This window comes from Oryctolagus cuniculus, chromosome 3 (genome assembly GCF_964237555.1).
Source record: "Oryctolagus cuniculus chromosome 3, mOryCun1.1, whole genome shotgun sequence".
Classification (NCBI taxonomy): Eukaryota; Metazoa; Chordata; class Mammalia; order Lagomorpha; family Leporidae; genus Oryctolagus; species Oryctolagus cuniculus.
The window spans coordinates 152,832,778-152,860,235 of record NC_091434.1 but is presented as its reverse complement, the minus strand read 5'-3'; the positions used below and the strand labels follow the sequence as shown (position 1 = coordinate 152,860,235).

Here is a 27,458-nt window from a genome sequence, read left to right as displayed (position 1 = left end):
AGGAATAAAAAATGGTATTACTACTTCAATTTTTCTTTTTCTTTAAGGATTTATTTATTCATATGAAAGGCAGATTTAGAGAGAAGGAGAGACAGAGAGAGAGATGAGAAGAGAGAGGTTTCTATTTGCTGGCTCACTCCCCAGATGGCTACAACAGCCAGGGCTGGATCACATCAAAGCCAGGAGCCAGGAGCCAAGAGCCAGGAGCTTCCTCTCTGTCTACCACGTGGGTGCAGGGACTCAAGCATTTGGACCATCTTCTGCTGCTTTCCCAGGAACATTAGCAGGGAGCCGGCTCAGAAGTGAAGCAGCCGGGCTCAAACTGGATGCCAGCGCTACAGCTGGCAGCCTTACAACCACTATGCCACAATGCTGGACCCCTTTATCTGTCTTTAAAAAAAATATTTTTTAAAAGAGAGGGAAGGGACTGGCACTGTGGCATAGCGGGTAAAGCTGCTGCCCACAGTACCAGCATCCCATATGGCCGCCGGGACTTGAACCCAGATGTGGTTGTTCACATGCACTTGCTATATTGTCTCTGTTAAGAATTTCTAGGGAAACAGGCTTTCTATCTTTAAAAAAGAAAAAAAAATACCTTAGGAAGGTAGTTTTACTGACAACTTTTTCCCCTTGTATATCTTCACAAGTTATCTAAAATGTGTGTGTATTAGTTAGTGACAACAGGGGAAATGCTGTGTTAAAATGCTGAAAAGGTGGGGCCCCACTGTGGCGAACTGGCTAAAGCTGCAGTCTGCATTGCTGGCATCCCATATGGGCACAGGTTCAAGACCTGGCTGTTCCTCTTCCAATCCAGCTCTCTGTTATTGCCTGGGAAAGCAGTAGAAGATGGCCCAAGTCCTTGGGCCCCTGCATCCACATGGGAAACCTGTAGGAAGCTCCTGGCTTCTGATTGGCGCAGCTCCAGCCATTGTGGCCATCTGGGGAGTGAGCCATTGGATGAAGGGCCTATCTCTCCTCCCCCCTCCCCACCTCTCCCTCTCTCTCTCCTTCTCCCTCTGCCTCTGCCTCTATGTAGCTCTGCCTTTCAAATAAATAGATAAATCTTTTTAAAAATAAATAAATGCTGGCCGGCACCGCGGCTCACTTGGCTAATCCTCCGCCTGTGGCACCAGCACCCCAGGTTCTAGTCCTGGTTGGGGCGCCGGATTCTGTCCCGGTTGCTCCTCTTCCAGTCCAGCTCTCTGCTGTGGCCCAGGAAGGCAGTGGAGGATGGCCCAGGTCCTTGGGCCCTGCACCTGCATGGGAGACCAGGAGGAAGCTCCTAGCTCCTGGCTTCGGATCGGCGCAGTGCGCCAGCCATAGCGGCCATTGTGGGGTAAACCAACGGAAGGAAGATCTTTCTTTCTCTCTCTCTCACTGTCTAACTCTGCCTGTCAAAAAAATAAATAAAATAAAATAAAATAAATAAATAAATGCTGAAAAGGTAACTCTGGATCCTTCTGAGCACAATGCAACAGCCTTGGTTAGGGGTTCACAGAATTTCAATCCTGTCACTGTGAGTGTGAGAACACCGTTCTGATCTGAGTGGATTAAATTTGGCTCAGCAGGTAATCCATTAAGGAATCACTTTGGTAAACGCAGTGTTGTGGGTATAAAGTCAGATGTGGGAAAGAATAAGACCCAGCGGCCCCTGACCACAGGAAACTAGATTTCCAGCAGGGAGCCCAGTACCATGGCCGCACAAAGCAAACACGGATGCTAAGGAGTGTCGGAGAAGCACGAGCCAGAGGCCCCTCAGCTGAGGAGATAAAGGCTGGGTCATAACTTTTACTGGTGTTTGGGCCAGAGATAAAGACTTCCCATGGATGAGATGGGAAAAATTGCTTTTCAGAGAAAGATACTGGAGCTGAGAGAACATCATAAAGTTGAGGAATGAGGAGGGCTCTGGGGCGCAGCTCAGGACTGAGAGTTCCAGGAGCCAGGATGCGGGTTTGAGTCTTGCTTGGACCTGCAGGGCCCGGATGTCACTATAAACATAGAGGAAGGCCTGGAACTGGGAAGTCCCACTGTTATGCATTTGTTGATTTCTCCAGTGTGCTTGGTATCAAAGTTCAATCCTATAAATGTTTGAGCTGATAACTTTAAAAATAGATTATGAAAATTATGAGAAATTTCTATCTCCAAGAATTTTATTTTTAACTTTAAATATGCATGGAAGAATTGATTTTGTAAGCTTCCTGATGTGTATTAATAATAAAAACTAGGGGAAGGCGTTGTGGCACAGTGGGTTAGGCCAACACTTGGGGTCTCCAGACTCCATATTGGAGCACTGGTTTGAGTCCTGGCTACTCTGCTTCCAACCCAGCTTCCTCCTAATGCACCTGGGAAAGCAGCAAATGATGACCCAAGTATCTGGGTCCCTGACACCCACATGGGAGATCAGGATAGAGTTTGGGCTCCTGGCTATGGCCTGACCTAGCCCTAGCTCTTACAGGCATCTAGAGAATAAACCAGCAAATTAAAGATATCTCTCTTTCTATCTTTCCCTTCCTCCCCCTCCCTCCCTCCCTCTGACACTCTGCCTCTCAAATAAAAAAATAAATCTTGAAAAATATAATACTTAGATTTGACAACTCTTAATGTTTATATTTGATATATATATATACACATATATATAAATATTTCATTTGAGAGACAGAGAATCTGTTGGTTCTCTCCTCAAATGCCTGCAGTAACCAGGGCTGGGCCAGACTGAAGGTGGGAGCTGAGAACTTAGTCCAGGTCTCCCACATGGGTGGCAGGAGCCCAACTCTTGAATCATCACCTGCTACTTTCCAAGGTGCTTATTTTCAGGAAGCTGGAATTGGGAGTGAGCCAGGACTCAAACCCAGGTATTCTAGTGTGGGCATCTCAACTGGCAGCTTAACCACTATGCCAAATGCCCACCCTGATATTTATATTTTGAACATTATGGTTAATACTATTATCGGTTTACTCCTTAGGAGCTCTTAGATAAGTTTGTCATCTTGACTGAGGCAGTGGGCAGGGTAGGGCTGTGCAATCAGGAGAGCAGCTCTAATACTTGAATGTACCTTGGACAAGCTGCTGTGAAAAATAGAATGCACACACACACCCCAGACTTCCAGCAATTCCAAATGGTAGTTCTGTTACTGTCCGCATTTTGTATATGAGGAGACTGGGGCCAAATAGGATTGTGAGAATTAGCAAATCAATGAAATACATTTGCTCACTGAAGTTATCTGGAATTAGAATGTAAGGAGGCCTCTTGATCTTTGCATAAGAGAAGCTCAGGACAGGAGGGGATCCAGGGTTTCTAGCTCCATGCTCTGCTCATCAGAGCAGACCACCCAAGGTCGGTTCTACCAGCACTGGGGACAGCCACTGGGACAAAGTAGATACATCTAATTCCCAACTACAGGAAATGCCTCCTAAGTAAACAGAAAATACACACTGTACAAGATATAAGCATAGCCTAACAAGCAAATAAATCTAAGCTCTAATAAAGACTTCAAAGAATAGATCCTTTGATGCAACTTAAAATAAATAATAAATAAATAAAGGCTCTGCTCTGGGAACTGGGGTGTGATGAAACAGAAATCACACTCTTAAAAAGTAGGAAGTAGCAGTAGGAATGATGACGACGAAATGGAACCAAGTAGCAGAGCCGCACTGCCTTAACCTCCCTTCTTCCTAACCCTGCTTCCATAATCTTGACCATCTTTGTGGCCCACAAGTTTTGTTTAGTAGATACTTGTTTATCTTATTGGCATCCCTAGTTTATAAAATTAAATGCACTTAAAAAAATTAGATCACTCTGTCAGCCTCACCTCTGTCTTGTTGGACCCCAAAAATAATATGTGCTTAATACTGTAGCAAGTCTTTCCATATCACACGAATAAAAAAACTAGTTAGAGTGAAAGTCTCCAAAGAAGGAATAACTCTTAACAAAATTGTTACAGTTCCATGTAAAGTTTTATTATTAATGGGAAATGGTTTTTAGACTTGCCTCATTAGTCAGTAAGAATTATTATATATGAGGTTAGTCAACTGTAATGTTCCTGAATTCTACAAAAATAAATTCCACACCTTATATTTTCTAGCTAAGCCCACCCACAGTCACTGCTTTTTAAAAGAATGACAGTGCTCAAGAAATCATAATGTCCTATTGAAGTTAATAAATATTTGCATGAGCAAATCAGCTGCCTGGTTTGCTAATAAGTATTCCTTGTTTTCCCAGTCCAGGGCATGTATATTTGAAGGGTGTAAGTTGGTTCAATTTTCAGTAACTCCTAGCTTAGAGATGTGGACCTGTCAAAAGGGTTTAATTGTTAATAAATGTACTTGGCTTTAAGCCAGCACCTGAAAATTAAATAATATGTTTTTAATGTGTGTTTCCCCCAGGAAAACTGATATAGAACCAGAAATATGTCAACTGCTTTATGGAATACACCCAAAGTGAGGTACTAAACACGTCTCTAAATGCTCAAGTTTAAGTAATTTACTTAAAACACAGCATAGAAAGGGCTAAAGCAGACATTTAATAGGATTTCTGAGGCGAGATCAGTTGTGAAGGCAGCCCATATTCACACAGCATAAAGTGGATTGCCTTTCTTCTTATAGGGTAACCATCAGTATGACACAGTATGGGGTTTGGAAACTTAGCTAAATACAGTACCTGTAAAAAAAAATTATCATTTTCTACAAAGAAGTCTTATGAGGACTCCCTAACTGTTGCTTGGGCTCAGTTTTCAGAAAAGTTGATTTAAGAAACCACAATTTCATGCTCCTTGGGAGAAGTTTATCCTTATAACTGGCAAAACAATTCTTGTAGTCTATAATGAGATATGCAAACGCTAAGTGTATAAACTTATAGAACTCACCAAAGCCAAAGAACATGAGCCCAGGTGATTGGCAAACCCTGCTAAGAGAAACACCAGCCAGAGATTTCATGTGTAGACCCTGAGGTCAGGCAGGCTTGGGGTCTATCCTGTCAGCGTGGGTTATCTCACTTGCTGCTGGTGAGATCCAGAGTAAGTTCCTCTACTAATATCCTCACCTGAAAATGGGGATAATACTAGTACATACCTTATATGTTTATTTTGGTTAAGTAAAAGTGCATATAAAGAGCCTTCTATGATCTGACATATGGTAAGAACCTGGTCAATGTTCTATCTCATTATTATACTTGGAGAGTCATTTAGAGTGGAGAAATACAAAATGAAATCATTCCCACCTGCATGATGCACATATTTCCTTCTTCTATAGTTCCTTATTTTAACATTCAGACTTCTGTCTCTCTGGTGTAGACTGCTAATGTCTAGAAGTTTCTTTTATCTTTAAAGAACATTTAAAAAAAAAAAAAACAAGTTTCTTAAATGATCAAAGTAGAAAACAGCCTGTGCAGATGGAAGGCTTAACATACTCTGCACCAAGAATGGAAGAAGAGCTACTTTAAAAAAAATCAGACAAGGTGTTAGCACTGAAGCAATCAAGGGGCTATTGAAGAACTGCTTTTTAATTTTCAAGATTTATTTTTATGTACTTGAATGCCAGAGTTAGAGTCAGAGAGAGAAATATCTTCCATCTGCTGACTCATTACACAAATGGCTGCAACAGCCATGGGTGGGCCAAGCAGAAGCGAGGAACCTGGAACTCCATCCAAGTCACCCACATGGGTGGCAGGGGTTCAAGCACTTGGGCCATCTTCTGTTACCTTCCCAGGTGCCTTAGCAGAGAGCTGGATCAGATATAGAGCATTTGGGACTCAAACCAGGGCTCATATGAGATGCCAGCATAGCAGGCAGTGGCATAACTCAACTGCACCACAACACCAGACCCTATTGAATTTTAATGAGGAAAAGATATATTGAACCAAAAGTGGTTTCTATGAGTCTAAATACTAAAAGAATACTACTGTCCTTAGGGAACATCAGATTTATTTGCCTTTTTCAAGTAGCCTGATCAAATGAGCACATACGTACTGACAGGGTGCAACAGAGGAAAAATTAGATGGGGTGAAGGCACATGTTGAGAGTAGACAAGCTGAGCAAGAGGGGTGCTGACCACGGTGGCTGTGAGAATTGAGCAGAGGAGCCAAAGGGAAGGCTGGAAATGGAATCTTGACAGCAAACTTGCATTAAGAATCAAAGAAGAAAGAAGTGGAACTAGGGACATCTAGGAAAAGCTCAAGAAATAAAACAGAGGCCGGCGCCGCGGCTCACTAGGCTAATCCTCGGCCTTGTGGCGCCGGCACACTGGGTTCTAGTCCCGGTTGGGGCGCCAGATTCTGTCCCGGTTGCCCCTCTTCCAGGCCAGCTCTCTGCTGTGGCCAGGGAGTGCAGTGGAGGATGACCCAAGTACTTGGGCCCTGCACCCCATGGGAGACCAGGATAAGCACCTGGCTCCTGCCATCAGATCAGCGCAGTGCGCCTGCTGCAGCGCACTGGCCGCGGTGGCTACTGGAGGGTGAACCAACGGCAAAGGAAGACCTTTCTCTCTGTCTCTCTCTCCCTCACTGTCCACTCTCCCTGTCAAAAAAAGAAAGAAAGAAAGAAAGAAAGAAAGAAAGAAAGAAAGAAAGAAAGAAAGAAAACAGAATCTAGGACCTAACAGTGTCATGGTATGGCCCGTGGGCATAGTTCTGAACGAAGCTTTCAGCAAAAAAAAAAAAAAAAAAAAAAAACGCTGACAGAGACAAGTAGTCATGGTAATGGATTCTTCTTCCTGTTCTTCCTCTCTGTTGTCAAACAGTACTGGCCCACAGGAACAAAAACAACAAATTGGACAGTGCAAAAATGTGCAGCATAAGATGGGAAGATTTTCTTCCTCACAATCCTTGTCTACTCCCAGAACTTTTCAAAGGGCAATCTGACTCAAGGTTGCGGACAGGACATACAGGGGTGCTTCTAAAAGTTTGTGAGCAGTGGAATTAGAATGTAAGTTATTTGGGTGCAAAAAAAAAAAAATACTTAGAATCCATGCATACAAAGGATTCTTTAAAAACTCATGAAGTGAAATTAGGAAAAAACTATGCACGAGTTGCAAAGGTTTATTTGGTTGATTTTATTATCATTTTCTTTTTCACCAAAAACAAGTTACCTGTGAAATCCATTTTCCACAATTTTTTTGAAGTACCCCGAATGTTCTTCCTGCCAACTCACACTGACACGACAGTGATGGAATTAAAAGTGGTTTCTGTCGACAATAAGGAGAATTAGTCAATGAAATGAAAGCATTCAATGAGTTTCTGGAACATGGAAAGCAAATGAAGAAAGTGTAACTGATAAAGAAGGCTAGAGAAGCTAAAATCTAGAAAAATAAAAACAGGGAAGGGGAAGAAGGCAGATCAGATGGGGTAACAACCAGGGTGGGAGCCCAGATTCTCTGAGAAAATTTCCCAGTGTAGGAAGGCACTGGAGAGAAGCATAGGCCTGAAGGTTGGGGTTAACTGACAAATCCAAGGGATACGGAGTCCCAGGTCCTTCCCCTGCACCCTTGAGTTTAACTCCTGGGAGTCTGGCATTGAACTTCCCAGGCTTTCCCGTCTCCTAGCAGGTGTGCAGTCCTCCCACCAGGAAGCAGCTCTCTCCCTCCGCAAGCCCCACCTACACAAGCAGAGTTTCCAGTCGCCTTCCATTTCATTCTTAAATATGAAGAGACTGCCAGCTCACTAGGCTAATCCTCCGCCTTGCGGCGCCAGCACAGCGGGTTCTAGTCCCGGTCAGAGCGCCAGATTCTGTCCCGGTTGCCCCTCTTCCAGGCCAGCTCTCTGCTGTGGCCAGGGAGTGCAGTGGAGGATGGCCCAAGTACTTGGGCCCTGCACCCCATGGGAGACCAGGAGAAGTACCTGGCTCCTGCCATCAGATCAGCGCAGTGCGCCTGCCGCAGCGCACTGGCCATGGCGGCCATTGGAGGGTGAACCAACGGCAAAGGAAGACCTTTCTGTCTGTCTGTCTCTCTCTCACTGTCCACTCTGCCTGTCAAAAAAAAAAAAAAAATTAGAGACTGTCCAAGGGCTGTCATCTCTTAGATTAAATTCAGCAGCATGAAAGAAAAAACAACACCAAAAATTGCAAGAAAATGACTCCAGAAGAACAAGCAGTAATTGTAGGGACGAGAAGAGAATTTTAAAAGAGCCTAATTAGTCTCCTCCCAAAGATACAAGACGATATTAACATTCATAAATAAGAATGGAGGCTTTGGAAAAGTGACAACCAGAGCACAAGAATGAGCTCGGAGGAGAAATCTCCCACAAGTAAGACAAAAAGCCCACAAGACAAATGGAGCTTAAGGGGGCCCAGAACAGCCCTCCCCTTTTCCACTTGAGTTTGAAACCCAGGAAAAAAATGGACAGATGGATGCAGTAAAGAATGGCATTTTCTCTACTGGAAAAAACAAGGCACTGCACTGGTGGGTACAGTGTCAAGCACCCAGCTTTCTGACACCCACTCCTGAGCTGGGCAGACGCACTCACACTGGCCCAAGCTGGGCACTGCAGCCCCTGCAAGGGAGGCCTGAGGCTGGATGGCAGGTGCAGATCATGCGCCATCTTTTCCCCAGTCTGGCAGAGTCCTAGAGAGAAGGAAGCCGGCCCATAAGTCCTGCTTCTTTCCCTGAATTCACCAGTCTCCTGCTCAGGGGAGAAGTGAGAGAGGGTGGAGAGAGCCAGCGGGGTTATTCTGATGGAATTTATCCCTCAAGAAGCCAAGGAGTGAGCATTGAAAAAATATGATAGAAAATGTAAGAGTCATACAGGATTGATTTGGAATGTTCAGCCACTGATTAATTAGAATGCCATAGAGATAGATTTCTAAAAGTGGGGAGGAGAAAACTATTAAAGAGAATGCAAAGAGCATGAGTGTTCAGATTAAAAGGACAGGATTAATGGGGGGAAGTATCACTGTGGTATTTCAGAACATTAAGAATAGGGAAAATTCTAGAAGCTTTTGCAGGAAACAAAATACAAAGTGAAATGAAAACAACCCCCCAAAATCTGTTTTCCAATGAATCGGTCAGAGATCACACTTCCCACCTGCACCACTGGAGGCCAAGAGCCTGTGGGGCTAGCCCTCCAATGTTTCGAGGGAAAATTCTTTCCAATCAGAATTCTATACCCAGCCAAGCTATTAATCAAGTGTGAAGGCTGGATGACGACATCTTAGACACGTAAGAATTCAGAGAATGTATCCTCGGTGCACCTTGGACGAGTTGCTCAAGAATGTGTTGCAGCAAAAAGCAGCAACAGGCCGAACAAGGGAAGCGGGGCTTGGAGCAGAGCAGCCGGTCAAGGAGGGCATAATGGTGGGGTTCAGCTGTGGAGCCAGGCCAGGTGGGAACAAGAGGATGCAGGTCCACAGGCTCCCCGGAAGTGAGAGGGAGGTGATGCGGCAGGTGGAATAATTGTGAGCAGGGTGTACTCAGTGGGACTGGTAGTAAACAAGAAAACCCCAAACATCCTTCATTACGTAGACTGTGTAATGGACCAGAAATAACTACATGCAGTCCTGGCACAGCATTAGGTCATGCAGTTAACAACACAGTCAGCCCTTGGCGTTCACAGGGGGGCTGGGTCCAGGGCCCCCTGCAGAGACCGAAACACAGAGGATGCTCTAGGTCCTTATATAGAAGGGTGCAGTATTTGTATACAACCTACCCACATCCTTCCACACACCTTAAATTATCTCTGGATTACTTGTAATACCCACTGCCATGCAGATGCTTTGTAAATAGCAGTTTTACTCTATTCTTTAGGGAGGAATGGCAATAAAAAAGAAGTCTGTTCATGTTCAGTAGGGCTAACTACACACAAGTAGGAAAGCACAGGGACAGGCAGGAGACAGGATCTGTGAAGTGCAAGCTACAGCAGGGAGCACCCAGGCATCACACCATTCCGGGGAGTCAGCACAGTGCTCAGGGAGCAGCAAATTCAAGTTTTGCTTTTGGAAACTTTCTGGAATTGCATTTAAACACTTGCAAGCAGCTCCATGCATTTGGGCCCTGCAGATACCGAGGCCTGACCAGATGGCGGATGCTTCTTGTTTTCATTTTTTTAAGAGTCAGCTTCTAGATGAATTGTGGGAGACGTCACAGCAGCTACAGATTAGAGGTCCTCACTCGGGCCTCTCCTGGTATAGCCCAAATAAAATGCCTCCACCCCCTCCATCAGCAGCTGTGGAGGAGGAACCACCACTCCCCACCCAGCGCCACTGAGACCACAGGGAAGCTGCCCACTGCTTTGCAGCTACTCACGACCCATCACCCAAACCCAACCACAACCCATGACCCATGACCTACCAACCCAAACACAACCTGTGACTTGTGACCCACACTAAAACACGACCCACCCACCACCCGCCACCCCACCCACACACCCAACCCACCACTCATCAGCTGCCACCCACCCTTCATTGCCCATAAAGCAGCTCCAGCAGAGAACACTGCTTGTGGCAAACATTTTCTGGAGGTTCAGACCTCTAACACGGGGTAGGAAACAACCAAGATTCCGTTTTCTTCATTCCTAGCAATGTCATGTCAGCGCAGTTGGCGGGATTTCTCACACTCCAGCCCTCCACGTGTCCCAGGACGCCTGCCCCTGGCAGGGCTCTCCTACCTTGTCCCGGGGGCTCCTGGGTTCTGAGGTCCTTCTCTCCCCGGCTCCTGCTGGAATCACCCTGGAGAACAGAAAGTGCCGTCAAGGCCTGGGCCCCACGCCCACTCCAGGGTTTGATTGACGTGGGCTGGAACGACCCCCAGGTGATTTTAATGGGTAGTCAGGAATGAGAACCATTGCTCCCCTCTCTCTAGTTGCCAAGGAGCAGTCTCAGATTCCCATTGTTTTCGTATGTGGAGCAGTTTGTACCTGTTTGTTTTCCCCTCACTTCCTAGACCAAAGGTACCCTAGGCTGCAGCCAGATTGTAAAACAAAGTTTCTTGCCTTCCTCCTCTGTGTGCTGGCACCTGCAGGCCTTTAAAAGGGGGGCGTGCCACATGCAGGGCCCTGCGCTTCGCTTGCATCTCTTGACTTCCTTTCACGCCTGTAAAACTGACCGTCCTCATTCTTCAGAGCCCCCTAATATTCCATTATTGGGTATAGACCACAATTTGCCTCATCATGTTCCTGTTGATCTCATCTGGGCTTTTGCTCATATTTTGCTATTGTTGATTGCACAGCAATGAACCTCCTTGTGGATGAGTGTCCTTCAAAACTTGAGCAGAGGGAAATAACCAGGCCAAAGGATACGAACATTTAAAATGTTGACAGGAGAGAGAGAATCTTCCATCTACTAGTTCACTCCCCAAATAAATGCCCACAACAGCCAGAGTTGAGTTGAATCAGGTCAAATCCAGGAGTCCAGAACTCTATGCCAGTTTCCAAAGGGAGTGGCAAGGACCCAGGTACTCGAGCCATCACCTGCCGCTGCCCAAGGTGCACACTAGTAGGAAGCTGGATGGGAAGCGGAGCTGCACTCAAACCCAGGCACTCAGATACAGGATGTGGGCATCCCAAGCAGCATCTTAACTGCTGTCTCAAATGCATTGCAGTATCACATTATTTCAGTCTGCACTTCTCTGATTATGATGAAGTTGGACATTTTTTGTGTGCCTTTTTATTAGTGCTTTGTATTTCTTCTGTGAATTCATTGTGTAATAAATTTGTGATGACTATTAGTTTGGAAAACAGTGTAATCCCTGCTGTTTGTCTTTCTGCTCTTCCCCTCCTCCCATTGTAACCAGGCTGTTAGATTATCCAGTCAATTCTTGATTATTCATGAGAATGGAGAGAAGTAGAGTATGCATAATTCAAACTTTCAGAAAATCACCATGCAAATTAAGATGTTAAGTATGCTTTTACAAAGAGCACAGAACTGGAGTTACATCCAGTGCTGCCGCGGTCCAGCTGAGTGACTCCTGGGAGCTTCCTCCTCCCCTCCCTGGGCCCAGGTTTTCAGCATGTTAGAATGGAGACAACAGCTTGCTTCCCCTCACTGTGACAATTGTATAAGACAACAGGTAAACAAACCACCGAGTGTGCATCCTGCACCCGTGAAAGGCTTTATAAATGGTTGTTACCGTTAGAGTGTTCTCATAGCATCTGAATATTGGGCTTGCTCTAAGCTAGGATGCCCAGTTGGCAGCGTCTCAGTCCCAAATCATACCTATACTGCGCTTCCAAAAGGGGCCACCTTCCCCTTGATCTCTGAGTAGGGTTTTTTCTGCTTCAGGGTGAAGTTCAAGTCTGCACATCCAACCAACAGAACAGGTGGAGGTCATCCCTGTGTGTAACTGAGCACGAGCCAGTCGTGTGTTAACAACCCGGGCAGGGGACATGAGCCAAGCCAGGGGCAGGGAGGATAGTTCCCTCTCTCCCAAGGTTAACGGTCAGATAAGGCCTGTAACGGATCTATAGTCAAGACCCGACTGTGATAACCGGTTGCAATGGTTCAGTTACAGTTTCAGAGCACTCGGTAATAAGGGAGGGCGGGTCCAAAGTGTGCACCATCAGCAGCAGCACCACTGTACCCTCCAGAGCCTGGGTTCCTGCATCGCCCAACACTTCATCTGCAGCTGAATTTTGATTCTGCACCAAACTGCCCTCCTGGCCTGCAGTCACTACTGCAAAACATAGCACCTCAGACAGAGAAAAGATATTTGTCCTTTTGTGTCTCTCATGTATCCCCCAATTTAATTTTTTTAAAGATTTACTTATTTGAAAGACAGAGTTAGAGAGAAGTAGAGACAGAGAGAGAGAGAGAGAGAGGTCTTCTATCTTCTGGTTCACTTCTCTAATGGCTGCAACTGCTGGAGCTGTGCTGATCCGAATCCAGGAGCCAGAAGCTTCCTCCAGGTCTCTCACGTGGGTGCAGGGGCCCAAGGACTTGGGCCATCTTCTACTGCTTTCCCAGGCACATTAATAGTGATCTGGATTGGAAGTGGAGCAGCCAGCACTCAGATTGGCACCCATAATAGATGCTGGCATTGCAGGCTGGGGCTTTAACCTGCTGCGCCACAGCACCAACCCTATCCCCTCCAATTTTAGCAGTTGATTTATGTGAGAGGCAAAGAGAGAGAGAGCTTCCATCTGCTGGTTAACTCCCCAAGGAGTTAACAGGACAGGGCTGGGCAAGGCCAAAGCCAAGCATCAAGGTCTCTCCATGGGTGTCAGGGACTCAACTACTTGAGCTGTCTTCAGCTGCCTCCCACAGTGTTGGGAGTGGAAATGGGACTCAAACCCAGGTTCTCCAATATGGGATGCAGGTGTCTTAACCTGCCAGGCCAAATACCTTTTCCCTTAATTATCTATTTTAAAGAGTAAAGAAACCTTTCTTCCAAGCTTGCAGGTTGATTTCTCCTAATATCGTATCAGCCCAAATTGAATTACCACTTGCCCCATGCTGAAGAAATTCAATGGTGGGAGAGTGAGATTACTATTATTCATTTAGGCCACTGTGAGGTCAGAGAGAAGCTTGACCTCTCTGCTGCCCAACACCTGAACATAGCTGTTGGTAGGAAAGGCAGGAAATGGTGGCTACACACATGATCAACAGCATCTGTCGCCACCACACGTGTTTGTAAGGATTTATAAGGCCTATTTAGAAGAGTCATTTTCAAATCAGTATTTTCATGTTAAAATGTCAGCTTTGAAGTTTATAACATGGAAACTTAGCATGACGAAGAGAGTTCAGTAATATTTCCTGTCATTTAAAAATTTTATTTATTTATTTATTTGAGAGGCAGAGAGAGAGAGAGAGAGAGAGAGAGAGATCGAATCCACATCCACTAGCCCAGGCTAAAGCCAGGAGCTAGGAACTCAGTCTAGGTCATGTGCGTGGCAGGAACTGGAGTACTTGAGCTATCACTGCTGTGTCCCAGGATGTGCACTGACAGGGAGTTGGAGCTGGAGCCAAGGCTCAAACCCAGGCACTCTGCTGTGGGATTGTAGGCATCACAGCTGGTGTCTTAACTGGCAGGCCAGATGCCCACTTCTCCTGGGACTTTTAAAGCTGGGGGTATGACTTACGTGTAAATAGCAGCTTTAGCAAGAATATGCTTAGAAGAGGGAGCACACATGAGGAGCTGCCAAGCACTTAGCACACTTAGGATGGTGTCAGTTCTGAATGGGGCTGCCACAGCCCTCAGGAGGGGCCTGTGGGGGGCCCAGTGGGGAACCAAGATGCCCCTGCTAGTGCCGTGGCTGTGCCAGAGGCCTGTGCTCCCACGCATCCTCTCTGCCCAAACACTTGGCATAGAAAGCCTAGAGGAGGTGAGCACATAGCGGAGTGCTGTTCCTGGGAGGACTTTGTTCTACGACATAAGACATCCTTTGAAGATCCTGGGGTGCTGTGAGTGGGAGACTTCTTCCTGCTTGCTTCTCTCTCCTTGCCCTTGCTGAAGAGGACAGATTTCGAATATAACAGAGTCCGCTCTAAGAAGCAAAGCCGGCACCAAGGCCGGGCCTGGGAGGACTGTGCATGCGTTCCCCTGAGTACACAGAAGGCCACCATGAGGTCGTGGCCATCCTTGCCCCTTCAGCTCTTGAATACTTCTGACACATTTCCAGGCACGGGGACCCATTGCAACTGACATTCTGGAATGAAGAACACCTCTGTACCCCTGGTTCTAGTACAGACTCAGACAGAAACTAGAGCCTGCGTAAGAGGCAAGACCAGGTGGAGCACCAGGGCAAAACCACCAGGGGGCAGGCCACTGGGGAGGCAGCTGGAACACCAGTGTCTGTGTGTGCCCTGGCAGGGCAAGGGGTGGGCACAGAAGCTGCGGGGAGCTCCCTCTGGCTGTATGCTCAGGCCATGTAGCCCACATCCAGGCCAAGTACAGCAGCAGCTCAGAGAATGAGCAGAGTTGAATCTCCCACCTTCAATTAAAAAAAAAAAAAAAAAGTTGCCCTGGCTGGTGCCGCAGCTCACTAGGCTAATCCTCCACCTAGCGGTGCCGGCACACCGGGTTCTAGTCCCAGTCGGGGCGCTGGATTCTTTCCCGGTTGCCCCTCTTCCAGGCCAGCTCTCTGCTGTGGCACAGGAAGGCAGTGGAGGATGGCCCAAGTGCTTGGGCCCTGCACCCCATGGGAGACCAGGAGAAGCACCTGGCTCCTGCCTTCGGATCAGCATGGTGTGCCGGCTGCAGCACACCAGCCGTGGCGGCCATTGGAGGGTGAACCAACGGCAAAAAGGAAGACCTTTCTCTCTGTCTCTCTCCCTCACTATCCACTCTGCCTGTCAAAAAAAAAAAAAAAAAGTTGCCCTAAGAATTTTGGTCAGAGCAGCACTTTGGAGAATGTCTGTCATCTAGGGGGTTTGCTGAGCTGTCCACCCTCATCCCAGAGACCCCCCTGACTGGGGGACACAAATCAAGATGATGGAGGCCTTGACAGGCAGGCTTTTCCCTGTCCTGTTACTGAGCCAAGGTTCAAAGCCGCAGTCCAGTGAGATCTCTGAGGTCAGTGGCCTGCAGCATGGCCCTTGGTTGCTTCATGTGGCTTTGGGTGTCTGATGGGCCCTGCCCCTAACTGTCAGTGTACTAGCAAAAGCTCTTTTAATACTTAGCTGACTTGGGGGAACAGATGATCTGAACAAGGGATGATGCTAGCCATGCGGAGGGAAAAACACAATTCTGAAAGTAGTGGACCATGAAAAGGGACCAAGGGGTAGATTTGGGTCAGAGTGCTCTGAGCAGAATCCATTCATTTGTACAAACTGAGTGGGAAAGACTTCAGCATCCACGTGTGTATCCAGCCGTTCCACATTCCAGCCCTGGACCCCGGGCCAGTCACTCACTTCCCTCCCCAGGCCCTGGGTGCTCTGATTGATTCGAGGACCACCAGGTGCTTCTGCATGAAGGCAAGCCAGAGGCAGAGGGGTCAGGGCAAGGTTCATTCAAATCCAAAGCAGGACCCCTGGAGAGTTCTAGATGCCCTCCCCCCAATCCCTGCTCTGTCCACAGCGCTCACACCCCCAGGAGAAAGACTTCCGTGTTGGGAGCCAGCCAAGATGGGCTTTCCTCTACTTCCTCTCTAAGAATGGACAGCAAATTCAGCCCTGTCTTCTAAGCCGAATATCTGGGCCCAAGCTGAGCGGTATAGCCTCTATAACTAATGTTACATCAACCACAGGGCGGCTGCCTGGCCTCTGCGTGCCACCCAGCATGATCTGCCAGTAGCCAGGCACCCTTGGACAGCTGCCACAACCTCTCTAAGTCATGCTCCCTGACCATCTGCTGCCTAAGGCAACACAGGGCTGTTAGGAAGACTCAGGTCACTAAGACGGTGGGTGTAGAGCACCAGCCCAGTGCCTTCAACAGGGACAGCAACCCCTCAACAGTGACACTGAGTGTGCCTGGCGTATTGAAAGATCACTTAGCAATTCCTTTGTTAGTTTGAGAAAGGGTCTGCATTTTTGATATGATAAAGCTTTGATTATTTAGGAAATACTCTTAAGTCACTCCCTCCCTCTTCAATTCAGCCCTGTCCTCTCTTCAGTCAGCAGGGGTCTACTCCTCTCTGCACGTAGCTTAAGAGAACTGGCAGCAACAAGTGATCCGTCCTCCTCGTCCCCCAGTCATTAGCCCCAGGATCCAGCATCCTGCTTGCTCCGTGGTAAGGGAAGTTGTAGCAGGTGTCACAGGCCTGGGGCCACCTCCTCTGACCTTGCCCCTGTCCTCTCTGGCAGGCTGTAAAGCGGTTCTTGAAACAAGAGTGCAAGTGCCACGGTGTGAGCGGCTCGTGTACTCTGCGGACGTGCTGGCTGGCCATGGCCGACTTCAGGAAAACGGGCGATTACCTCTGGAGGAAGTACAATGGAGCCATCCAGGTCGTCATGAACCAGGATGGCACTGGTTTCACTGTGGCTAACAAGAGGTTTAAGAAGCCAACGAAAAATGACCTTGTGTACTTTGAGAATTCTCCAGACTACTGTATCAGGGACCGAGAGGCAGGTAAGTTCAAACACTTCCTTCACAGCCCCGCGTCCTTGTGGCGATGGGTCCTCCACAATTGGCGTGAGGTTCTGTGTCATCAGTGCCGGCTCTCCAAGGGTAGCCTGTGGCCTTCAGTTTCAAAGTTCACATCCCTTCTAATTCATATTCAAAGTGTGCAAGGAGCTGGGTGGATCATGTGCAGATTCCAGAGAAATGGAAACCCAACAAGAATGTACGTACGCGGGCAAAACATCAAACATACGCAGGTTAGCGGGATTCTTCACCCCAAGCAGAATTCTGATGAGTGCACTTGTGTGCTCTGTGTGGCCACCTGGCACCTTTCCTATAACCTAGAGGCCCAGAGGTGAGAGCTTTGCCACATGGCTTCCCACCTTCATGACCATGGGACAGGGTCCCAAGGCTTTCGGCGTAGCCTCTTCTGAAACGTGCCCTACTTCACATTCTCTTGTGCTAAGGGCTGTGTATGAGGCACCTCGTTCGTTAAAGCCACAACCCTGCCTTCCATTCGCCATCCTGAATGTGGAATGCGGTCAGCTTCGGCAGAGCACCTGCTCCCCTTGTCTGGTTTCACACATGCGCTTTCTCTGCTTCTCACCCCTCCCGACTGACACTGAACCCCAGGCTTAGCTCATCCTTTGCACAGACTCCAGTACAAATAAGGATGAGTGCAAAGAACTGATGGGAGCCCACAGCTCACTGTGGCTCAAGCCAGTTTCTCAGACTTGGTAGAAAGCAAGAGAACTCATCCATCAGAATAAAAACTGCCCTCTCATCTAAATTCAGACTTCGTTTTCCATTCCAAAATAATTGCAGAGGGATCCAGTCACACAGAGCAGATGGCAGTCACTTCTAACAGTAGACTGACCAAGAAATAAGACGAACGGGGAATGTCAGAAGAATGCCCAAGCCTCGTTTTTGCCCCCGAGTGCCCGTCTTTGCTTCATGGTGCGATGAGCAGGTTCTCTGTTGCCCCGAGCAGGTTAGGACATGAAGCCTGTGGATTAAGGAACACAGAGCAGAAGGACCCGATGCTGTGCCCCCTGCATTCCTGACATGCTTTGGGACCACTAAAGAGTGCTCCGACCTGTCAGGCCAAGCTTTCCACAGAACCACCGGGAAACCTGAACTTTGCTACAGGATTGTCCCAGTGGCCGGCTCCCCCTCTGCCCCTAGCTAGCAGTTTAACCCCGATCTCTGCAAACCAAGCGTGCGCTTGATGATACCTGGATCCTTATAGGGCCCAGGTGTTAAATAACCCATGCGCAGGTAGTGGACTGAGATTACGGTGTGCATGATCTCTTTTGAAAAGATTTATTTGTTATTTGAAAGGCACAGTGGCTGGGAGAGAAGCAGGAGAGACAGAGTGATCTTCTGTCCACTGTTTCACTCACCCAAATGGCAGCAACTGCTGAGGCTGGGTCAGGCCAAAACCAGGAGCCTGGCTCCACCCAGATCTCCTCCACGGGAGGTAGGGCCCAAGTATTTGGGCCATGATCTGCTGCATTCCCTTGTGCATTGGGAGGAAACTGGATCAGAAGTGGAGTAGCTGAGACTCAGCCCATACTCTGGAGTGGGATACAGGTGTCCCAAGCAGCAGCTTAACCTGCCCCTGCACGCAAGATCTTATGGAAACCTTGCGGTAGCCCCATGACATCACTGCACTGGAGTTAGTAACTGGACACACACACACGCATGAACAAAAAGAAAGTGGCTCCTGGATGATCTGCACCAACCAAGCATCAGACTAAGTTTCTGAAGTCAGATCAGCAGCCCTAGGCATCATCGTCCCCACCGTACAGCTCAGAGACGCGAATGAACCTTCCCAGAGCTCATGTGTAGGAGGGGACAGATACCTGAGCCTGTGCTTTGACCCTGACTCTGCACACTTGCCTCTCCCTGTCTTGCAAGACCTGGGTATGTAAAGACCTTGTGAAGCAAGGATTTTATTTCAAATGTAAAGGATATGGCTTCCCCAGCACATCATTTCTAGCTCATTGAATTACAAGACTTCACAGTGATGCAGTTATACTTTGTCATATCAGCTACCTCACAGGTAGTCAGAGAAATAAGGACCCTGTTTTTAAGGAACTCTGAGTAATCCTCACTGCCTCTTCACATTACTGAGTTATTCTTGCACACTCTGCTTCCTGTACGCCCTACACTAGAACGCAATTCTGTTTCTGGATCCTAAAGTAGCAGACATATCTGTAGACCCCACCCCGTGGCAAGGATCAGTCTACGTATTCTGACCCCATTTTATGGGAGAGGAAGGGGAAGCTGTGAGAGGTTCAGGACTATGCCCAATGACTTGAGGTTGGAAAGAGGCTGAGCGATAGTTTTAACCGGAGTCTGTCCTTATAGCCACTTTACTCTGTCTCCAGCTGTACCAGGCCCAAGGCACACAGCTCCAGAGACCTGCTCTCTGAAGGAAGCTGTATAATTTATTTACTCTCTTAATTGATTTTATTTTTGCTTATCTGACCTAAAATCATGTGCATTTGGTCTAGTCCACTGTTTTCTAAATCAGGGCCCCTCAGAGACCCAGAGAATCAGAACTTGGGGCTGGGGCGAGGCCTGGTCCTGACTTTCTCTAAGCTTTCCAACTTTAAGCCCATCAAAGTTTGAAAAATTCCTGAGTTAGATAGTCCATGATCCCTGGCTTTCCCTAGTAGATCAGAAGTCCCGGGAGACATTCTTCAGGCAGGGGGTGCAAGAGGAAGTACCTGATCTGTGACAAAGGAAAAAAAAAGTTTCTTTATTTAAGGAGCTCCAGATAACTGTCACCCCAAAAATCTTCCTGCCCAAGCTTGCTCAGTGTGAGGTTATTCTTTCACATTAACGCCCTAGATCTACACGTGTCCTCCTCCCAAAACTAAACACTTTACAGTGATTTTAGCCATCAAAGCTTTTGCTGGAATTAGCTTGACAGAGGTCACAAAAATCAGCCTTCTAGCAAGTTCTTGAAATTTCATAACCACATTAGCTCAACTGACCAGAAGAACCTCAGAGTCAAGTGCTTGGGGGTGTTCCGGGTGAGGACAGATCTAGCCGGGGCCGAATGGGGGCCACATTGGTTGAGATCTTTCTAAGAGTCAGGCTTTGTGCTGCACACTGTCAGTGCCTTTTCATAGCAGTGACAGAGAAGAGATCCTGAAAACTTACACAACAGCACGGCTTTCTCACCATGCTACTGACCTCCTGAAATTGAAGGTATATGTGGGAGAGGGAGGTGCCGTGTAATAAAGAGGTGACACTAGCACACGGCAACATAATGGGAGTGCCTATGGACAGAAGAGCCTAAGTGACCACAATCAGACTTCACCCAATCAGACTTCATCCACGTTTCCACTAGGTCACCCTGAACCCCTTTCCAAGAGCCCTTCAAGTTTTCAAGAGTTTCAGAGTCTTTAATTATTTCTAAGAAACGGTAAACCCAAAAACCTATTATGGAAGATAGATTATGGCAGGAGCAGCAGCAAAGCACATTTGCCCCTAGTCTTCAACTGAAGAAAGTGAGCCCTATGACGCTCAACTATAAATACTCCCCATGCAGCTCAGATCTGGAGTACATGCAGTCGTGTGATGTGCATGTGACATTCTGCAGGCCAAATCAGAGGCTAGATCTTGAAAGCTGGGCTCTCTGGGATGAGCATTCTGTGGTTCTGTGGTTATCTACTCTGGTCATTGCCCCAGGCATCTGTAAATCAAAGGAGCCCTTCAGTTAGAGATAGGTTCATCTCTCAGGAAGGAATGCTGCCTCCTCTCCAGAGAGAGCATCTGCACCTAATCACAGGCCACTTTCAACTGGCTACGATGCAAACACCCCGACCTAGGCCAGAGGTCACCCTGCGGTCTCCCCACCGGCTTCAGGAAGCAGGCAGCTCCACGTCTTCTTCAGTCAAGTTCAGAAAACAAATAGAACTCAACAGTTGTTGAACTCGTTGCTAGCTGAACACTTGATAACCAGCTAGTAGCTGAGGCTGCGAGTGGTGTAAGCTCTCTAGTCTGTCTGGTTGGTCCGCATAAGTCATATTTGGCAAACAGAACTCAGAACCCATGGCAACACAATCCCTATCAGGGTGGCCAGGGATGGGTATTCCACAGATGCCCTATGGTGTGACCTGGTTTTCAGGCCATCACAAGCGCTGTGCTTGTGTCCCATGAGATGCTAAACATCAAGGAAACAGCACAGCAGCCAACAGGACTTAACTTACGTAAAGATTCCTCCATTGATCTGAAAGGCAGAATGCCAGAGAGAGAGAGAGAGAGAGAGATCCTCCATCTGTTGGCTCACTCCCCAAGTGGCTGCAAGGACCAGCACTGGTCCAGGCCAAAGCCAGGAGCCCAGAACTCCATCTTGGTCTCCTGTGTGGGTGGCAGGGGCCCACGTACTTGGGCCGTCTTCCATGATGACTGGAACTGTTTGTGCCATGTTCCCTGGAACAGCACATTGAGAACCACACAAAATCTGCTCAGATCAGGTAAATTCCTAGGCATGTTGGTGAGGCACCACAGGTTACTGATCACTTGGTTTCTTTTGTGGGGAACTACCAAGTACCCCTTTCCCTCCTCACTGATCCCCTCATCACACACAGCCTAGGAACACTTCCGTTTACTCTTAATTAATTTGTTGAATGAAACTGTTTCTCATATTCACATGCATTAGTGGGCATTTACAGAACATAAGATGTTAGTTGCCGATCACTTCCTTGGATGAGATAAAAAAAAATTCTCAGATAAGTGTAGGAGCTGACTCGATTGCTTCTAGCTGCCACCTGTCACTCCGTTCTTTGAGCCTTGGAGGGGCCTTTTTTACTTACTGCTGCTGTCAGTGGGATCACTAGATTGTTCATCTGAGTCCATTGTCAGCATAAGCAAAATGCATTTATGCCCAGTGCCGTTTTCTGTTGCCGGCGTGATCTGTAAATCTGTGCTATTTTTCACAATGTAGACTTAGTGGAATAACCATATTTTAAGGATTCAATAAAATGCACCCTAATTTGAATTAATTGACAGTGGCAGTCAGATTGAATCTGTGAACACGAAAAACAGGAAGTTTTTTTTAAGAAAAAATTTTCCAGAAAAAAACAAGTGTTCATTTTTCTTATTTCCCATTCTTCATCATAATTTGAACTTCTAACAGCAAATCATTTACTAAATAGATGTCCTTTTATAGAAACATAAAGAAACTCTTCTCTAATTACCATATTCATGTGGTGCAAACAAAAGGGTGGCATACTATAAAGGAATGAATTTGCTTACTTTGTTGAAGCTTTTCCCCAGGAAACCCATTTTATACCAGCTAATCTTTTCTTTAAAGCTATGCAAATTTCAAGTTATTAGGGAAAGCCTTGCATTTTCAATGAGAAGACTTTGGTGCCACAGATTGTACCCATTACTATTTTTACTGATTACTAATTTGGCAGCCATGGACAGATTAACTTCTCTGGTTTATTAAGATATGGGTGTTTTCATCTAGTAATTTCTATGGTTCCTATAATTCAATAAGTGGAAGAATTATTAACTAATTGTGTTCTAAGTTTGCAATAGCAGGATGTTATCAGGATGCCACAAACTCCTATAAGCTGTTGTTCTGGATTTCTGACATTCAAAAATGAGCCACATTCCTTGTGTGTGTTCCCTGTATAACCATAGAGAGATCTGAATTGCAACAAAGGTTTAACTTGCCTCTCCCACTAAAGCACTCAAGGTCTGGACAGTCACTTGTGGTAGAAATAAGAGTACCCTCATTGGGCAAAGAGAGGACTGATCTTAATTTTTTAGAAGTTGTTTTTAATTTAATCCATCAGAAAATGCATGCTGACCATGTGAGCACTATGCCATGTACAGAAGAAAGGAGAGAGTCTAATGCCTGTCCTTGGGTAGACGAGATGCTTGGGAAATGACAGTGCATGGGCCCTATTGCATGATAAGCAGTAGGCGCATGGCGCCCTGTGGACCATGATAAAGAAGGCCTGGATCTGGAAGGATGGAGGGGAAAGGCCAGTGCAGCAGATGAGAATGACTCAGCTCTCTGAGGAGTCTGTCTCCATGGCTGTGACACTGGAGAGTCGTGTCAGGGGCAGGGGATAGTGGGAAGACAGCCTGGTCAGCGGGTGCAGGTGCAGGCAGTGGGAAACACACTGGGTAAGCTACGTGGTGCCAGATCCAGAAAGGCTCACAGGGTCTCATCATAATGACTTTCATTCATTCTAGGATTTGCTCATTTAATAGGACATGCATTCCTGTGCAATCTGGCTGCTCCAAGTTAGAAAAACACTGACTAGAAACACGTGAGATGAGTGGAGACAGTGCCTTTCCTAAGTAGCTTTTGCTGTGCAATCCACAGTGTGAGGAAGGCGAGAGTCTTGCAAGTAGATGGATATGCGGTCTCCCATGTTTGCTCTTTAACATTCTTTTGTTCCCCCAATAAATCTGTGTCATTGATGACAATGTGTAAGTCAACCAGAGGAGAAACAGCCTATTGGCTGACAGGCTTAAGTGAATCTTGCTTTATGCCCTAATGGTCAACATATGGGCCTCTGTCAGCCTGGAGTGGCAAGAATTTCCAGAGGCATGGGCAGAGAGAGAGGTTGGAGAGAGAGAGAGGTTGGAGAGAGAGAGGCCTTCCTCCAGGCCCAGGAGGTATGGTCTGGGAACTATTAGCCAAAGCCCCCTGCTCCTCCTCTGCTGTCAGGAAGATACATGTCAGTGGAGACAGAAATGTTTTTACACTGGGAACCCTGACTCCATTGTTAATTCTATCGCTCTGTGGATGGGATGCTCAGTTCTGTAAAGTCCCCTCGGCATTGTCTACAGCATAACAGTCTCAGCTCCTGCTCTTCGGAAGCGCTGCTTCTTAGGTCTTCCTTCTCCCCAGGCCTGGGCCAGGTGTTGTGCCAGGCAGGGTGGAGACAGCACACAGAGGGAGGAACCAGATATACTTGGCTGGCTGCAAGCAACACTTGCCACAGCACAGATGTTACTGAACCTTCCAGGCTCAGCCTGGATTTGTGGACTCTGAGTTTAGGCAGGTGATCTCCTAGGAGTTTGGGGTACAGATGACAAAAGTTGGGGTCTGAGTCTGCAACACTGCATCTGGAGTTCGGGTGGGTCCCTACCCCAGGAGGCCATGCATCTGGGCACACTTCATGAACATCAAGCAAAGGGAAGTCAGGCTATCAAGGGTCCACCGTGGTAGTATCTTATTAAATCAAAGTGCAGAGAGAGTGTTACAGAGCAACATGACTTGTGTTAAATGTGAATGCATTTATCCTTCTAAAAATATCAGTTGGAGAGACTTTAATGATTGAGCCATTAAGTGAAAATATTTTTAAATGTCTCCTGTGGAGTACTCCAAGCCATCACACATGCTTTTTTTTAAAGTTTCTATGTGATGAAAATATTTACCCTCTCAAGACCCAGTCAGTTGTTGGAAGTGGCTCAGAGAACCTGAACGTTCAGAGAGTTAGGCAGGTGAGTAGGCTCAGTAGTTGCATTTTGGGTGAGAGAAAACTGGTGTGATTGGCTTCCCTGGGTTCTCTGTAGCGAGGGCTCTGCTGATGTCCTCACCCAGGGCCACAGCAGTGACAGATGTCAAAGCCACAGCGAGGGCCCACATGTGGTGAAGCTGTGCATCCTGGCATTTCAGAGGAATTATTCTCATTCTTCAAAAAGGATCCTGGAATCTGGTAGGAATATCTGTTCAGGAAAAATGCAGCATGAACTGCTAACACCGCCTTAATCAGCCTTTTCCCTTTTCTCACATAACTTAAGGTGTTTTAACCGTCTGCAGTATCTCGTGAGCTGGCAAAAAGGCCCCCACTCAGCAAAGCTAAATGACAGAAACTTGGCAAGTTCTTCATTTGATACAAGACTTCAGGGGCGGGTATTTGGTCTAGCAGTTACAACACTGATTAAGACTCCTGCATCCCATATCAGAGTACCTGGGTCGAAGTCCCAGCTTTGCTCCCAACTCCAGCTTCCTGTTAATGCATGCTCAATGGGGCAGCAGATGATGGCCCAAGTAGCTGGGTCCCTGCCACCCACATGGGAAACCCACATTAAATTCCAGGCTCCTGGCTTCACCCTGGCAAAGCCCTGGCTGTTGGCATTTGGGGAGTGAACCAACCAATGTGAACACACACACTCTCTCTCTTTCAAAATACATACCTGCATACATACACATTTTTAAGAAGACCTCAAAGAGAGAGCAGGAAAGCTGCCAAAGGGCTGTCATGTGGTATTCCAAGGGAGTCAGCTCTGCAGCACCTGGCAGGGCCCAGGGTGAGCTCCCCACGGATGGGGAGAATGTCCCAGCAGCCTTGATCTTGACCTCGGCAGGCAGACATGCTTGGTTTCCAATTCTGAGCCTGCCACCTGCTGGCTGTGTGTTCTTGAGTAAGTTACTTAGCCTCCCTGAACCCCCATTTCCTCATTTCCATGTTGGTGTTGATAATAGTACCTACCCTAGAAAGCTTGTGAGAGTTAAACAAGATAATGCAGATAAAATGTTTATCACAGGACCTACCTCATGTAAGTGTAAGTGTAAGCCATAAATATTGGCTCTAGCTGGGAACTACGAAAGACAGGGATTAAGAGACAAAGGTAGAGGGAAAGGAAGGAAGGAAGGAAGGAAGGAAGGAAGGATGCATGGAGAAGAAGAGCACAAGGAGAGGGCAGGTGACCTTCTCTGTCCATCTGCCTAGAGGTGAAAACTCACCCCACGGGCTTGCAGGTGCAACCCGGCTTATTTCCGCAGCGGTTCCATTGTGGCCCAGGCGGGGGTGAGTGACTCACCACTTAGTACCTTGGTATATTGAGGACAAAGCTCTGAAAGAGTGTATTGCAAATATTTAGAACTAAACAAATAGGAAAATTATAAAACTCAGTGGCTCCCTTTAATCTCTCTCTCCCTTCCTCCCTCCCTCCTTCCTTCCTTCCTTCTCTCTCTCACTCTCTCTCCCTCTCTCCCTCTCTCTCTCTCACACACACACACACACACACACATGCCACACACAGTCTTGATTCTTTTATTTGAAGCATAATTATAGTGCTCTCTGTTTTGGAAAGACTGATGGGAGGTCCTTAAGACAGTGTAGCCCTACTGCTGTCAATAATAATGGGTTTTTAGAATAATTCTGTTATCATAACAGACAATAATAATGGGTTTTAGAATAATGGAAGACCAGCCAGTTTAGCCTCGATTCTGCCCTCAGGAAGTGCTCTTTGCAGAGTGTGGATGGAATGGCTGCTAAAATCACAGCAGGTATCAGTCAGCCCCTCTGTTCCACGGCCCATCAATCGAAGGTTAGACCCAGGCCCCAAAGCAAGACCAGCTCATCGCCCATTGCCGGGCAGCCTTAGCCTCTGCTCCCAGCAGGGCTGCTCTTGCCCCCTCTGTGGCCCATTCCCTGGTGCCCCTTCCCCAGACCTCAGAAAGGCTTGGTGTGGCTCCAGGCTGTGACTTCACCACTGCTCTCACTTTGGTGGTTCTCAGTTCTCAAAAACCCTCTCTCATCTTGGGGCCCTTGTCACACTCTGTTTGTGTGGCCAGTGGAGAGAGGCATGTTCAGATGGATCGTGTTTTCCAGCATATACCAAGACTGGCCCACTGAGCCAAGTCCTTGCCCCAGTCTTTGTTTCCTTATCTGAAACCATGTCTGTGTTAAGCTTTAGTCAATGGTCATTGCACCTCCCTCTCTGAGCTCTGATGGCGTTGAGATCAACACAATGAGCACTCCTTCTGTTCAGAGTCTCGTTCAGTATTCTGTGTTTGGGGGACAAAAACCACCATGGCCATTCCCCAAGTCTGAATTGGACCCTCAGCTCAGATTCCACCAGGCTTCGGCCCCCAGTGGGGAAGAGCACCAAGTTAGATTGGTATAAGAACCCCAGCCTGATGCAGGAGTGGGGCATTTCACCCACATCTCACCCCACACCTCACAGCCCCAAGGGCATGAGGAATTCTAATTCATGGTAATAGGAATGCATCCACGTGTCAACAAATGCACATCAGCGGAAATGAGAATGTCTGTTGGTGTGAGGAGCTTATATGGAACCTCAGTGGGGCCTCTTTGGAACCACATGGGTGCATCTTCACATCCACCAAGAGTCTCATTCACAGCCCTGGCACCATTACCACCTCTGAGCAGAAGACCCAGATCCCAACCTCTCTGCTGAGTCCCAGGACAGATTTTCCAGTGACTCTCTCTACCTGGATGGCCCACAGTCAGTGCAAACTCCACAGGCTGAAAACTCAACTCATGACCTGCCTTCCAAGCCAGCCCTCCCCCGTGCTGCCCGCCTCAGGGAACAGCCAAGCCCCACACCTCCCATCCTCTCACCGTCCATCTGCTTAGTCACCTGCCCCTCACCTCACCTCTCATCCACGACTCCCCCCAGTTCTCACCACTGCCTTCTTCATCCAGGCCACCTCCTGTGCCGCTCGGAACCCCTGAAGCCTCTCTAACTCATCCCCTGGCCTCACTCCAGCCCTGTTCACTCCACTGGGCGTGGCACTCACTCAC

At 47.4% G+C, this 27,458-nt stretch overlaps 1 protein-coding gene across 1 annotated transcript in view; it reads left to right on the top strand.

Moving 5' to 3' along the window:
* Positions 1-27,458, top strand: part of WNT2 (Wnt family member 2) — a 44,085-nt gene that overhangs the window by 11,648 nt on the left and 4,979 nt on the right. The window contains 1 exon segment of the mRNA NM_001171042.1: positions 16,662-16,926. Coding sequence (NP_001164513.1) covers positions 16,662-16,926 — 265 coding nt within the window.